Source organism: Macrobrachium rosenbergii, chromosome 56 (genome assembly GCF_040412425.1).
Source record: "Macrobrachium rosenbergii isolate ZJJX-2024 chromosome 56, ASM4041242v1, whole genome shotgun sequence".
Taxonomy (NCBI): Eukaryota; Metazoa; Arthropoda; class Malacostraca; order Decapoda; family Palaemonidae; genus Macrobrachium; species Macrobrachium rosenbergii.
The window spans coordinates 17,978,948-17,993,237 of NC_089796.1; the positions used below are offsets into that span (position 1 = coordinate 17,978,948).

At 36.8% G+C, this 14,290-nt stretch overlaps 1 protein-coding gene across 1 annotated transcript in view; it reads right to left on the bottom strand.

Annotated features, from left to right (window-relative positions):
- Positions 1 to 14,290, bottom strand: part of sls (sallimus) — a 177,595-nt gene that overhangs the window by 19,365 nt on the left and 143,940 nt on the right. The window contains 1 exon segment of the mRNA XM_067101056.1: positions 12,561 to 12,614. Coding sequence (XP_066957157.1) covers positions 12,561 to 12,614 — 54 coding nt within the window.

Consider the following 14,290-nt stretch of genomic DNA (forward strand, 5'->3'; position numbering starts at 1 on the left):
TGTAGCATATTCTAGTTCTGGCATACTGACCACCTCTGCCTTGTCACTGAAAGGTTTAGGTGTAATTAATTTATCTACTGTGGTATAGGTTTCGGTGAATGATGATGATGGATAAACAACAGTGTGGCCAGCTTCCGATACAAGAACTAAAGGATGGGTGATTGCATAATTCAGCTCTGGCACTGAAAGCACCCTAGCATGGCCACTGATAGGTTTGGATGTGGTTAATTCTTCTGTCATAATGTCATGCTCAACAAAAGATGTTGATGGGAAAATGATAGCATGTCCAGCCTCATACAGAAGATCCAAAGTTTGAACTGTTACACTGCAGAGCTCAGGAACAGACAGGACATTGGCTGTACAAATTATGGGTCTAGACACCATGAAGACATCAGCTACTTGTTCTTGATCAAGGCAATTTACAGATGGGTAAACTATAGCCTGGCCTGCTTGTGACACAAGTACTAAAGGTAAAACTGCAGCAAATGGTAAATCAGGGATGGCAAAAATATTAGCTTTGGCACTTAAAGGTGATGGTATAACAAGGTCATCTGCTGAAGTATCTTTTTCAATGATGGACAATGAAGGATGCAAGATAGTTTGGCCAGCTTCAGATATGAGAACCAGAGGCTGAATTGTTGCATAATCCAAATCTGGTGTAAATGTAATGTCAGCCTGACTTCTTTGAGGTTTAGTTATAGTAAACTCATCACATATACTGTCTTGTTGTGTAACACTTACATTGGGATAAACTATAGCTTGACCTGCTTCTGACACTAAAACTAAAGGTTGGATAGTCACATTATGCAAGTCAGGAGTAAATGTTACATTTGCACTAACACTTAATGGTGTGGATGGTGTAAAGAACTCATCAGCTGCCATGTCTTGTTCCATTGAAGATATGGATGGATAAAACATAGTTTGGCCTGCCTCAGAAATAAGAACCAGTGGAAGTACTGTTGCATAATCCAGACAGGGCACTGGTCTTACCCTTGCTGTGACACTATCAGGAACAACCACTGAAAAATCATTTACTGTTGTGTAATTCTCACATGTAGATGTAGACGGATACACAACAGCCAAGCCAGCCTTTGTTACCACTATTAAAGGTTGAACTGTTGCATAATCCAGACTGGGAACATATTTTGATGTTGCATGAGCAGAGATGGGAACATATGGAGCAATATCTTCTGTTGTGTCACATTCATGAAAAACTGTTGTAGGATGAACTACAGTTAGACCAGATTCCATGACAACTGTAACAGAGTGAGAGGATGCAAATCCCAAATCTGGAACAGTGAGTGTTGTAGCATGCACTTGTTCAGGAATAGGTGTTGCCATGTCTTCCGTAGTCATTGTTTGGCCAGTGACAGATGTAATAGGGTACATTACTGTTATGTCTGCATTTTCTTGTTCTGAAACAAACAAAGAAGACTGTAATTCTTCAAAGTGTGGGGCAAGTATTTCAGTCGTTTTAGAAGAATGTTCTGTACCATGAAATATATCCGGTGTTGGTTTAACGTGTGCAAAATTCAGCTCTGGTATGTATGATACTAAGGCATGCATTTCATTAGGAAGTGATTTGATCAAGTCATTTGTTGTAGTATAGTGTTCTTGGTCAGAAAAAGATGGATATACAAGAGCATGACCTCTCTTGGAAACAAATGTGAACTGTTGTGTAGTTGCTGTATCCAGCTCTGGCACAATGACCATATTTGCCTGCGTAGTATGTGGAGTAAATGGCATTAAATTTTCAAGTGTCATAGACTGTTCTGTGTACGATACAGTAGAGAAAGAAGAATGTTTCAGTCTTGATCTTATAGCTGGTTGATATACAGAAGCATGTGACAATTCTGATGTGTGTGTCGGTGTAGCCTGAACATAGACAGGAGCACTTGGTAAAAACTCTGCTGCTTCAGAATATTCACATCTAGATGTTGAATGGAAGTGCAGTGTTAATCCTGATTCAGATACAATTGTTAAAGGCTGAATAACTGCATAAGACATTTCTGGAATAGAGAAAATATTTGCGTAACATTTCTCTAATAATGGTGCAAACAATTCCTCAACAGTTGTAAAGTCCACAGATGACAATTTATGGTGAAGCAAGGGAAGCCCTGTATCATATATCTGTGGTGAAGGTATAACTGTTGCAGACTCCCTTGCAAATTCAGCCATAACCTCTGCACTGTCCATTTCAGCACTCTGTGGTGATAGAATTGAGAGGCTGGTAACGTCAGAATATTCATATGTAGATGTTGAATGGAAGTGCTGTTTTAATCCTGATTCAGATACAACTGTTAAAGGTTGAATAACTGCATAAGACATTTCTGGAATAGAGAAAATATTTGCATAACATTTCTCTAATAATGGTGCAAACAATTCCTCAACAGTTGTGAAGTCCACAGATGACAATTCAGGTTGAAGCAAGGGAAGCCCTGTATCATATATCTGTGGTGAAGGTATAACGGTTGCAGACTCCTTTGCAAATTCAATAATAACCTCTGCATTGTCCATTTCAGCACTCTGTGGTGACAGAATAGAGAGGCTGGTTACGTCAGAATATTCACAAGTAGATATTGAATGGAAGTGCAGTTTTAATCCTGATTCAGATACAACTGTTAAAGGTTGAATAACTGCATAAGACATTTCTGGAGTAAAGAAAATATTTGCATAACATTCCTCTAATAATGGTGTAAACAGTTCCTCAACAGCTACGAAGTCCACAGATGACAATTTAGGGTAATGTAAATGAAGTCCTGTGTCATATATCTGTGGTGAAGGTATAACTGTTGCAGACTCCTTTGCAAATTCAATCATAACCTTTGCACTGTCCATTTCAGCACTCTCTGGTGAAAGAATTGAGAGGCTGGTTACGTCAGAATATTCACAAGTAGATACTGAATGAAAGTGCAGTTTTAATCCTGATTCTGATACAATTGTTAAAGGTTGAATAACTGCATAAGACATTTCTGGAATAGAGAAAATATTTGCATAACATTTCTCTAATAATGATGTAAATAGTTCCTCAACAGTTGTGAAGTCCACAGATGACAATTTAGGGTAATGCAAGAGAAGTCCTGTATCATATATCTGTGGTGAAGGTATAACGGTTGCAGACTCCTTTGCAAATTCAACCATAACCTCTGCACTGTCCATTTCAGCAATCTGTGGTGATAGAACTGAAAGGCTGGTTACAACAGACCATTCATATGTAGATGTTGAATGGAAGTGCAGTTTTAATCCTGATTCAGATACAATTGTTAAAGGTTGAGTAACTGCATAAGACATTTCTGGAATAGAGGAAATATTTGCATAACATTTCTCTACTAATGGTGTAAACAGCTCCTCAACAGTTGTGAAGTCCACAGACGACAATTTAGGGTAATGTAAGTGAAGTCCTGTATCATATATCTGTGGTGAAGGTATAACTGTTGCAGACTCCTTTACAAATTCAACCATAACCTCTGCACTGTCCATTTCAGTACTCTGTGGTGACAGAATTGACAGGCTGGTTACATCAGACCATTCATATGTAGATGTCGAATGGAAGTGCAGTTTTAGTCCTGATTCAGATACAATTGTTAAAGGTTGAATAACTGCATAAGACATTTCTGGAATAGAAGAAATATTTGCATAACATTTCTCTAATAATGGTGTAAACAGTTCCTCAACAGTTGTGAAGTCCACAGACGACAATTTAGGTAATGTAGAGTGAAGTCCTGTATCATATATCATGGTGAAGGTATAACTGTTGCAGACTCTTTAAATTCAACCATAACCTCTGCACTGTCCATTTCAGTACTCTGTGGTGATAGAACTGACAGGCTGGTTACATCAGACCATTCATATGTAGATGTTGAATGGAAGTGCAGTTTTAATCCTGATTCTGATACAATTGTTAAAGGTTGAATAACAGCATAAGACATTTCTGGAATAGAGAAAATATTTGCATAACATTTCTCTAATAATGGTGTAAATAGTTCTTCAACAGTTGTGAAGTTCACAGATGACAAGTTAGGGTAATATATGGGAAATCCCGTATCATATATCTGTGGTGACGGTACAACTGTCACAGACTCCTTTGCAAATTCAACCATAACCTCTGCACTGTCCATTTCAGCACTCTGTGGTGAGAGAACTGAGAGACTGGTCACATCAGGAGCTTCCATACTGGGAACAAAGCTGGTTGGCATATGTGAAGATGCACATGGTAATTCAGAAACATGTGTTGCAGTAGCCTGAGCATAGACAGAAACAGATGGCAAAAACTCCTCTGTTTCCAAATATTCACATCTAGATGTTGAGTGGGTGTGCAATGTTAATCCTGATTCTGATACAACTGTTAGAGGCTGAATAATTGCAAAGGACATTTCTGGAACTGACAGCCTATTTGCGTAACACTTTTCTATGGAAGGAGCAACCATGTCCTCAACAGTTGTGAAGTCAATAGATGATACTGAAGCATAATTTATGAGAAGACCTGCATCATATATTTTTTGTGGAGGCATAACTGTTATGGACTTCATTGGATATTCGTGAATAACCTCTGCACAGTTCATTTCAACACTTTGTGGTGAGACAGTAGAGGAACTGGTTAAATCAAGAACTTCCATACTTGGGACAAAGCTAATGTCTGGGTGGATTTCATGAACCTGGGAGTCTATTTCTGCTTTGGTCACTGTATCCTGTGTTTTTCCTTTTACCTGTTTTTCTGGCACTGCTTTTTTTGAATCCTTTAGTCCTTCGTGCATTTCTCTATCTGATAAATGATCTTCCTCTTCCTTTGTTATTTCATCTTTTTCTGTTATTTCCTCATTTATAGCAGGCAATTCAATTATTTCCTCATCTGTTTCTTCAATAATTTCTACCTTTGTGGCTTGTGTAACTTCCCTTGTTTCATATGCCTCATCCACAACAGGACGAAGTGCCGTTTTTGGTATATTTTCCTCTCCCCTTTCATCTACTATCTCTTCTCTCTCTTTCGAATCATATGCTTCTCTCAAGACTTCACATGTGTCTATATCAACATGGTCTCCTTCTGTCGCCTCTTGCGTATCAGTATAACCTTCGGGAGTATCCCTGTCTTTTGAAAATCTTTCAGGCTCGTGGGTAATTGTCACTGTATCAAATGTTTCCTCCAATGTTTCTTTTGTTACCGTGTCAAGTGTCTGTGTATCTTGTTTTTGCACTTCAGAAACATCAGTCTTGCTTGCTTCTGTCATTGTAACTGTGTCTATTGTTTTCTCGAATTCCTCTAGGTGTTTCTTTAATTTGTGTGTCTTCTCCACTGCATCGTGTGTATCTTTTACCACTTGCTCTGTTTTCTTGGCTGTGTCTTTGGTTTCGTCTAAATGTTTTTGAGTTTCTGTCTCTGAATCTTGTGTTTCTTCAGTGATTGCATGTGTTTCTGTGTCTTCTGAATCTTTCTCAGATTCCTCGTATGTTTCCACTATGTCTGTCACTGGCTTTCGTGTATCTGTATCTGACTCGTATATTTCTTGTACTGTTTCCTCCATGACTGGCACGTCTCGTTCTGGAGAAGGTGTTGTGTCCATTAAACTATGTTCATCTACTTCTGGAAGAAAAACACAGAGGAATTCTTAGGGCATGTTATTAAACACAGAACATTTGCAAGGGATATGAGCATGTCCTGAAAGAGAGATGACATTACAAAGTTGAAAACGAGACAGAGAAGATTCGTCTACCCTATACACCAACTACTAAATTAATGAGTGACATGCAGGTTTACGTCAAGATTTGAGAGGGGAGGGGCTTGATCATCAGGAGATAATCATCCTCAGATGTTAATATTAAATGCACTTACAAATGAGTCAGGACTAGCGAACTTTCATTTTAACATCCTGCATGCTTTGTTTAATCATAGAGGATATTAAGTCTAATTCGGGATTTACTTCACAAATAGGAAAACAAACAGGGGGTTTCATTTTACAATTAGGGTATTTGCAAATAAGGAATCAGTGTAAAAAAGTGTCACCACGATATTTCAGAATATATCTGTCCACATTTTCTTAAAATGGAAAAGAAGCTTTTCTACATTTACAAGTCATCTTCAAATAATGGGAGTCATTGTCTTTAGTAAATTACAGAATTTTGCGAACAGCTTGAATTTCAAAATACAGTTTTCAAAACTGAACACAGATTGTCTCTTATGTAAGTCTATAAATAACCAGGTTAATGTCACTCTGTGTATAATCACTGAGAATTGATGGTATCGATTTGACAATCAAGTCAAAACTATTACAGTGTCACTCAGTAGGGTAAAAATGTATTTTGGAAACCTAAAATACCTAGGGACTATCGTCGCCTATGTAACATAGGATTATGTAGTCATATGTGCATGTATAAGAAAAAAGAATTTTCAGAAACAGACATTGAGCTGAAATTTGTATATCCACTTGATGAAAATTGAACAGCAACAGCGCTGTAATAGAATGGACTGCTCTACTTGGTGCAAATACTGAAAGCATTTTCTGAAGTCATGAAGTGGATATTCAATCAAAACATGGATATATCAAATAAATGTACATCTTCGAATGCAGTATTTATCAATGTCAGAGTTCATAATTCCTAGAGTACAAAAAACACATATATCATGGAGGAAAACCTTAGGAGGGGTACGACGGGGTGGAGACAGAATCTTTGGAAACGAAGTGTGCAGAAAACGAGAACAAAAACACAATAACAAGAAACAGAACAAGGACGGACAACAATCATGCTTACCTGAAGGAGATGACCTGTGTGGGACTAGAGAGAAGTGTATTACGATAAACACTGACTGCCAGACAATAAACATAAACGCACAGAAGGCTACCGCAAACTGACGAAGCGACGGACAAAGTAACTTGACAAAACACGAACTAAGGAGAAAGACGTCAACTGCACACCAAAGAGGAAAGACATAAACCATTACGCAGACAAGTGAGAATCTGGATTCGCTGGTTTGGCCTCAGACACAGCAAGAGATGTCCGATGTCTGTGATTTCTGTTCTTCTTTTAGAGGGATCGAAACTGTTCCATCATAGATGTACGTATTTGGAAAACGAAATCCTATGGGAGTGAAGTATCGAGTAACAAAGATGCAACGATGAATTACTGAAGACTGGCGGAAATGAAATTCGGTTTTCAAGGAAATCAACATTGAACTGAAATATAGTAGGAATTTTTATAACAAACTTTTACCAAATTACGTGGCTGCAGAATGATTAACATCAAGGGATGTATTCGGTCAACATCAGGAAAATGCTGTGCTCAGTTTTATCTGTCATCAGTATGACTCGCCATTTAGAAAAATACTTGGAAAATCAAAGAATGAAGAGATATAATTATCATTATGAAACTGCTAAGATATAATCTAAGATATATACATATATATATATATATATATATATATATAGAGAGAGAAGAGAGAGAGAGAGAGAGAGAGAGAGAGAGGAAAAACTGAACAGTTGAACCATTTAATGAAAAGTAAGAAGTATTATAAAATTGCCCTCATCGTACGTGAACTCTCTTCAAAAGCAAGAAATAGATTAAGGTGACAACAGCCTGCTTTTATCGTTGAAGGGAACACCAGATTACTTCAGAGCGTCTTCTATTAGCCTTCGTTTTAACGGGATCAAGTACTGAAGAAGTTAAATAACAAATGTCATTATACAATTTAAGATCGGGCGGCCACTTCATTAAGGCGTTTGCACTAAAAGCAGCAAAGTCCATCTCAAGCTACGGATTTAAGAGATGGGCCAGTAAGAAACCGTTTAAGTCTCGGTGATCATGAAAATAATCTAAAATGACTGATGTTGCAGAATGCATAACATTTCAGGTGCAAGTCTGAAGAGATTCGGTTATACGTATAGGAAATGGTTACAAGGGCACTTTCAGTGATTACTGGGAATTTGAAGGCGACTTAGAAATGTCAGTCATTACAGGTTAAAGAACATTACAAGGAATGCAGGTTACTTAATGCATGGCCAAGATCACACTGTCGAGGCCGAATATGTCCTGGGAGAGACTGGGAAAAGGAAAGGAAAAGGTAAGGTAATAACACTTATGAATCTTCAGATATGCAATACTTTTGAGATCACAGGATTATAACCTTAATCAATTCAAAACCTACATTTATATTAATATGATGAGAATCTGGCCGAATATAATACTAAATATTTAAGGACTAAAATGCTGTTGTACAAGCACCGAGTCAAACTTGAAAATTAACGTACACTTCTTGATGAAACTTACTGCTTTCCATGAAATATTTTTAATCTTTTATTACAGCATCGTATGAAGGCAACTGTTTGAAAGATTCTCTAAACATGTATTACAAAATATCTGATCAGATAATGAATGAGAGAGGTATTAATCACCATAAAAATTAGAAGGAAAAAATATATTATGACAAAAAACTGTAATATTAAAAAAACTGTACGGGACAGTACAGAAAATAATTCCAGAAAAAAAGAAAAAGAAAATTAGGAATATGGCAAAAGAGCAATCAGGGAAGGTACAGATGACCTACGCAAAGTAGAGGTAACAGATGAACTGATGTATAAGAGCTATATGATAGCATTTAAATCGTCGACTAATATTACAGCATTATAACGCCACGGAATACGTTTGTACATTATTTGCCGCTACTCATCCGATCTGACACGTGAACTTTCTATATCGCCATTATTCTTCAGCCTCGAACATTACAGATGACAGGCGAAAATAACTACTTTAACTTTTCAAAGACTCCCATACTTCTACGTAAATTACTAACGATCATACGCATTCTTACACGTCAAAAATTACGTTAATCGATAAGGCGGACACTAATTATCTACATATAAGTACAGAAATATCCAATATGGCGATCATTACAACATTAAAAAAAACCTAGCCTAAATATAACAAGATACGTATAGCGCGGCGTTTTGATAGCAGCCAGTCGATCCAAAGTCTCAAATAAAACTCTCATTACACGTCTGTATTAGATCAGTTAGTTGCTTTGTATTATAGAAATCAAAATAAACTGGAAACGTTACTAAATAAAAGAAACAATGAGCGTAAGGCAGCTCAATCAATACTGAATGTGCCGGAGCAGAACAAGAAATGAAGAGCTCTCCCCTTTCCTCTCGCTTCTTTTCAGAACGTTATTTCTCTTCCGGGGGTTTTCTTTTTTTTATAACGAATGGCTTGACTTTTCCTCTGTGTAATAAAGAGAACTTTCACGTATGCGTGGCTACATATGTGTGCGTATATATATACATATACATACACACATATATATATGTGCATGTATAATATATATATACATATACATACATATTTATATATATATATATATATATATATATATATATGTATATATTTATATATATGTATATATTTATATATATATGTATATATATATATATATATATATATATATATATACATACTGTACATACATATATATACTGTATATATCATACATGACAATGACGCCTCATCCAAAGTCATATAATCAAACAACAAAAGGAAAATAACCAGTCAAACGACAACTGTTAACTGTAATCAACGCTACAGAACTGAAAAATTGAAGTTGTCGCCTCCAACGTAGACACATTAGGCCATTCAGTAAGGAAGCCTTCCCCCTTAGAGAAATACATCTTAAAAGACAGTAAAAAATAATTATTAAAAACAATATCGGCTGGGTACTTCTGAATAAAAATTTTTTTCTTCATATCTTGTTCTCCCCATTACTACCAATATTTATGAAATCAGTGTGCAATTTAAAAAGAGCGTTGACGAACATAAAAACGGAACGAAAATAATACCAGAAAATATATTTAGCTGTGTCTGAGGCCACCTGGTGGAGAGAACTTGAACTGGAGGCTAAAAAGGATTGGTTTATTAAAAGTATATTTGTTTTATGGGAGAAAAATTCCACTGCAGAGGTGGTACACAGAACACATTATTGGGAAGCTCCAATGACAGTAGGTGTTGTACCGGTCATTGTATTTAGTGTTATCAATGCTGTAGCAGTCACTGTAAGTGTTTTAAGTGCCGTAGCGTCACTGTAAGTGTTATAAGTGCTGTAGCAGTCACTGTAATTGTTGCAAAACGCTGTAGCTAATTGTTGTCAGATGGGGAAAATAAAATGGCGTTGGTAATTGTCAGCTGTTTAGAGTTTCAAATGCGTAAGTCTTGAGTGAAGCTTCAAGTAGCTAAGTTGAACGGGCCTGAGAAATAATGGAGGAAACTTGGACTCTTAAAGAAACATAGTTGACAAGTTTCTCTAAAATTTTAGGACGCGTGCTCTTGTCACAGAAATGACTCACCAAACTCCCTTGACTCCTTTTCATACTAAACCAACAAACTAAATAACCCTGTTGTGTATTCAAGTAAATATCAGTGTGGCAAGTATTTATACAAGAATATATATATATACATCGTATATATGTAATAATGATTTCCTTTGTTACTTCTCAGGTTCTGTTGTTATGTTGTAACTAACGCAGTTGTACTGCTAATAGTTTCTTTGACGTCATCGATTTCAGGCCTAGGGTTTGTTTTGTTTGTCTGTGAGTGTGTGCGTTTGTGTGTGTAAAAAAGTAAGAGAGAGAGAGAGAGAGAGAGAGATAGGTGGGGTGGGAGGGAAGAGGAGAAAGAGAACTTGGAATGTTAAGACCTGACTGAATGAAAAAAATGAACACTGGAATGGTCTTAATCAAGAATGTCCTGGAATGTTGAATGTATTAACATTATTTACAGGGTCTCTAGTCTTACCCGGTAACCCATGGAATGTACAGTATTTAATTTTGCAGTGGGGATGTCCAGCATGTGAATGGTAGCAATGTTGAAATGATCAAAAACCTTGGCCTGAACGTCTGATGACACAAAAGGAACGCATGAGTCTTAGCTAAGAAATGCCTTCCATAGAATAAACGAAAAGAAAAGTGTCAGTATACAGGAAATAATAAAAAGAGATATGAAGCCGCCAAAGAAATTGGAAGAAGAAAGCAAATCACTCGCTCTGTTTTTCATCCTGGGCGCTGGATGACCGTTTGATTTTTAAAATCAGTTGTTAACTGGCGGGTACTGATTTCTCTTCCGTTCTTGGCTGGCATATCTGGTTCACTGTGGTCTTCTTTGCACTTGAATCTGTTCACATATATATTTCTGTTTCTGTTGTATCTTGAAAAAAAAAATCAGAACATTATGGAAAGAGTGGGTCCGTTTCTCTCACGAAGTATTTGTTCAGCGTCTGTGCTCTTCGTATTTTGAACGAAATAATAATCACAAGGCCTCTATGTTCCACGAGATACATACAGCGTATCCAATAGAAGCCAAACCAGCTGAAATCCAATTCATTTAGTAAAGGGGAAAAGGGAATAGGTTGGCAATAGGTATGTGTTTTATGTACAAAAGTTTCTTAAGATTTACTAATGGGATATTGCAACACATAATGCATTCTCTTGAATATCACTACATTACTGTCTTATACTGACTTTTTAACACTAGGCTATGACAGTATACAAAGCTAGCAACTATCATTCAAGTCATAGTATTATTTATTACAATCGTTTTTCTCAAAAGAATATCTAAAATCAACTTTGAAATTCTTAAGGATATTGTCTTGGACATTTCTGCCCTGTGGACACGCTAAAATACTTGGAGTTAACATTCCAAACAATTAGTCATTCTTCTAGATGAGCAGCGAAGCGTTATTCTTCAACAGATATTAGATCTCAATAAGGAAAGATGTCAGAAAAAGCTGCTATTAGGCGTTTACAGTCTCCTAAAATTAGCACTTACTGTGTAACTATAGCTGAAGTTACCAGACATTAGCAAAATCTTCTCCGAGCAGCTTTAGGCATTAGAATCTTACAAGGAATTGCTCTGAGGAGTTTGTTAAATGTTAATCTGCCAATTGAATTAGCGGCTATAAAGTGACCTTGATTACAGAAGAAAGTCAGGATATAGTTCGTACTGCGTTGTTACTGCAGATAGAGAATTACAGTTAGATATGTATACATAGTATGCTTGGCTTTTGCGTGGCGAGTTAGGACATACTGTACCGTTGGAGATTGCCCTGAGGACCCATATTTCTACATTTTATGCCTTCCCGTAGCCATTCACTTTCATTCTTCAATAAATCATAAAGCTCATTTTTTTACAGGACGATAAACCAGACACAATACTTCATAACTTTTCTAGTTGCAAAGTACTTTTTCAACATTTTTTTTTCTTTATGAAATACAGCCCAGACTGATGCGAAAGACAAGTCCCTATAATCGTGGCATATCTCCGAGGCACGTAATTCGAAGCTGCCACTGCTTGTAATGCTGTCATAATACTGAGCTGACACGACAAACGTTTCGACTTCGTGCCACCATGTTCAGCTGTGCATGAACGCTATGCGGCTCAGAATCAGTCCAAACGCTCAGCGTACCAGTGACACTTGATAATGGGGTTAATGGACATCAAGTTAATAGAGATCAGCTCTCTTTCTTTTGGGGGGGTTTTGTGGTGGTGAGATTACAGCTCAAAATCTTAACCAACAGCTCGATGCCAACCTTCAGATGATTCTACTGATTCTATCACCGTCGTTGTTTGCTTCCTTTTCTTGGCTGGAAATGAAGCAGGGGGTTGTTATGGTCTGAGGTATGGTATCGGGGCTTCTAAAAGGAGTCGTTGTTCAACTCACTCCATGATTAAAACTTGGTTGTGACTGTCGAAATCTAACAAACCTTCTACATTCACAAAAGCACTGCAAGGAGGCTGATGTGATATATGCAAAAACATGCAAAGAGCAGTGCACAGGTTATACTTGAGGGAGTTGGCAGGGCCAAGGAGTGAGAGGAACAGCTCCTTCGTAACCTAATCAAAAGAACAGGAGAAGTAATTTTTTATGGTACACATAAGTTACCAGCAAGGCTCCTCATGTATTAATTATTGTTTACAGGTTAACGGAGAAGGAAGAGGGATTTAAGGATACGACTTCGCTGTTTAACACTTTTAAAACCGTAAATCACTTGCACTTTATTCACCGGATTCTTAAAAATGTAAATATCCGACCCGACGCAGCGTATATCTTCACAGGTTATTCCCTTCATGTGAAGAACAAAAAATCAATGTCGACGCGCGTGACTGTAACAAATTAATCAGTGTATACGTGTTTATTTAAATCAATTTATTTATGAAAACTTACCTTTAAAAAGCATTATACATGCACACCCTTCACTGCATATAGGATATAGATCCATTTCAATTTTAATAGCCTTTATTTAGAAAAAATCATCATGAGCCAATTCTATATATAATCAACTGTACATGAGAAAATCAAATACTTTTATATTCTACAATATAAAAATAAATATGGAAGAACTCTACAATTCATGAGATAAGGAATGGAGTACAAACACTACTCAACAAAAAATTAAAATTGTAAATCTAAAGGTAAGGAGTAAAAATAATACGAACATAAAAGGGGTTGGAATGTATGTAAATGACATGCAGTTACCACACACTTAAGCAATACAACAACGACATGGGAGCACAACTCAAAAAGTGTTATGGTAAATTTTTTGTGTACTGGATATGGGCAGCTTGTAAAAGATCTCGCAAGATCAAGATTTTGCAGATTCACTTGTCTAATCACTGTTAAACTGCAGTGAACTTGGCTGTGATAATAAGCAGTAAGTATAGGGCCATACAGACAATTTGTGAAGGGTACATTAAGAAAGAGAAGCAGTGAACCTCCCTTCGGAGAGCAAAGCCACTAAAGCACCTTTGGATAACCTTAAATAAACCTAATTTTATAATGAAATGAACATGTAACAAATTTGAAGAGTTCACTTGATTTCAAACAGGCTGTCTACCTGCATAATCTTTTAAATTTTCTGTGCACTAAGACATTTTTTCTTGTGATGATACCATACGAGTATGCAGGCACGGCGGTTGCTTTAAATTGTCTTTTTTTATTCAAGATAATTATACTGAAATTAACTTTAAGCTAGACGACAATGCTAGCAACTGTAAGTTAATCTAAGAAAGCACCACATTTTGTCATCGTAAATCCTTCACTAATCACTCGGTATTCATGCAATTTATCTGCTCGGTACATGAAAGCACTGTAGATTAGAATCTAGTATAGGGTCCATATCCCATCCCTTTACAAGGAGAGACTAGCCTAAGATTAAAGGAACTTCTCTGTATTCATCGCTATGCCAGTACAAGAGACACTGAGGGACTTTGCTACACAAGCTTAACTTTGAGAAATATCGGAACACATGATGTCTTTCAC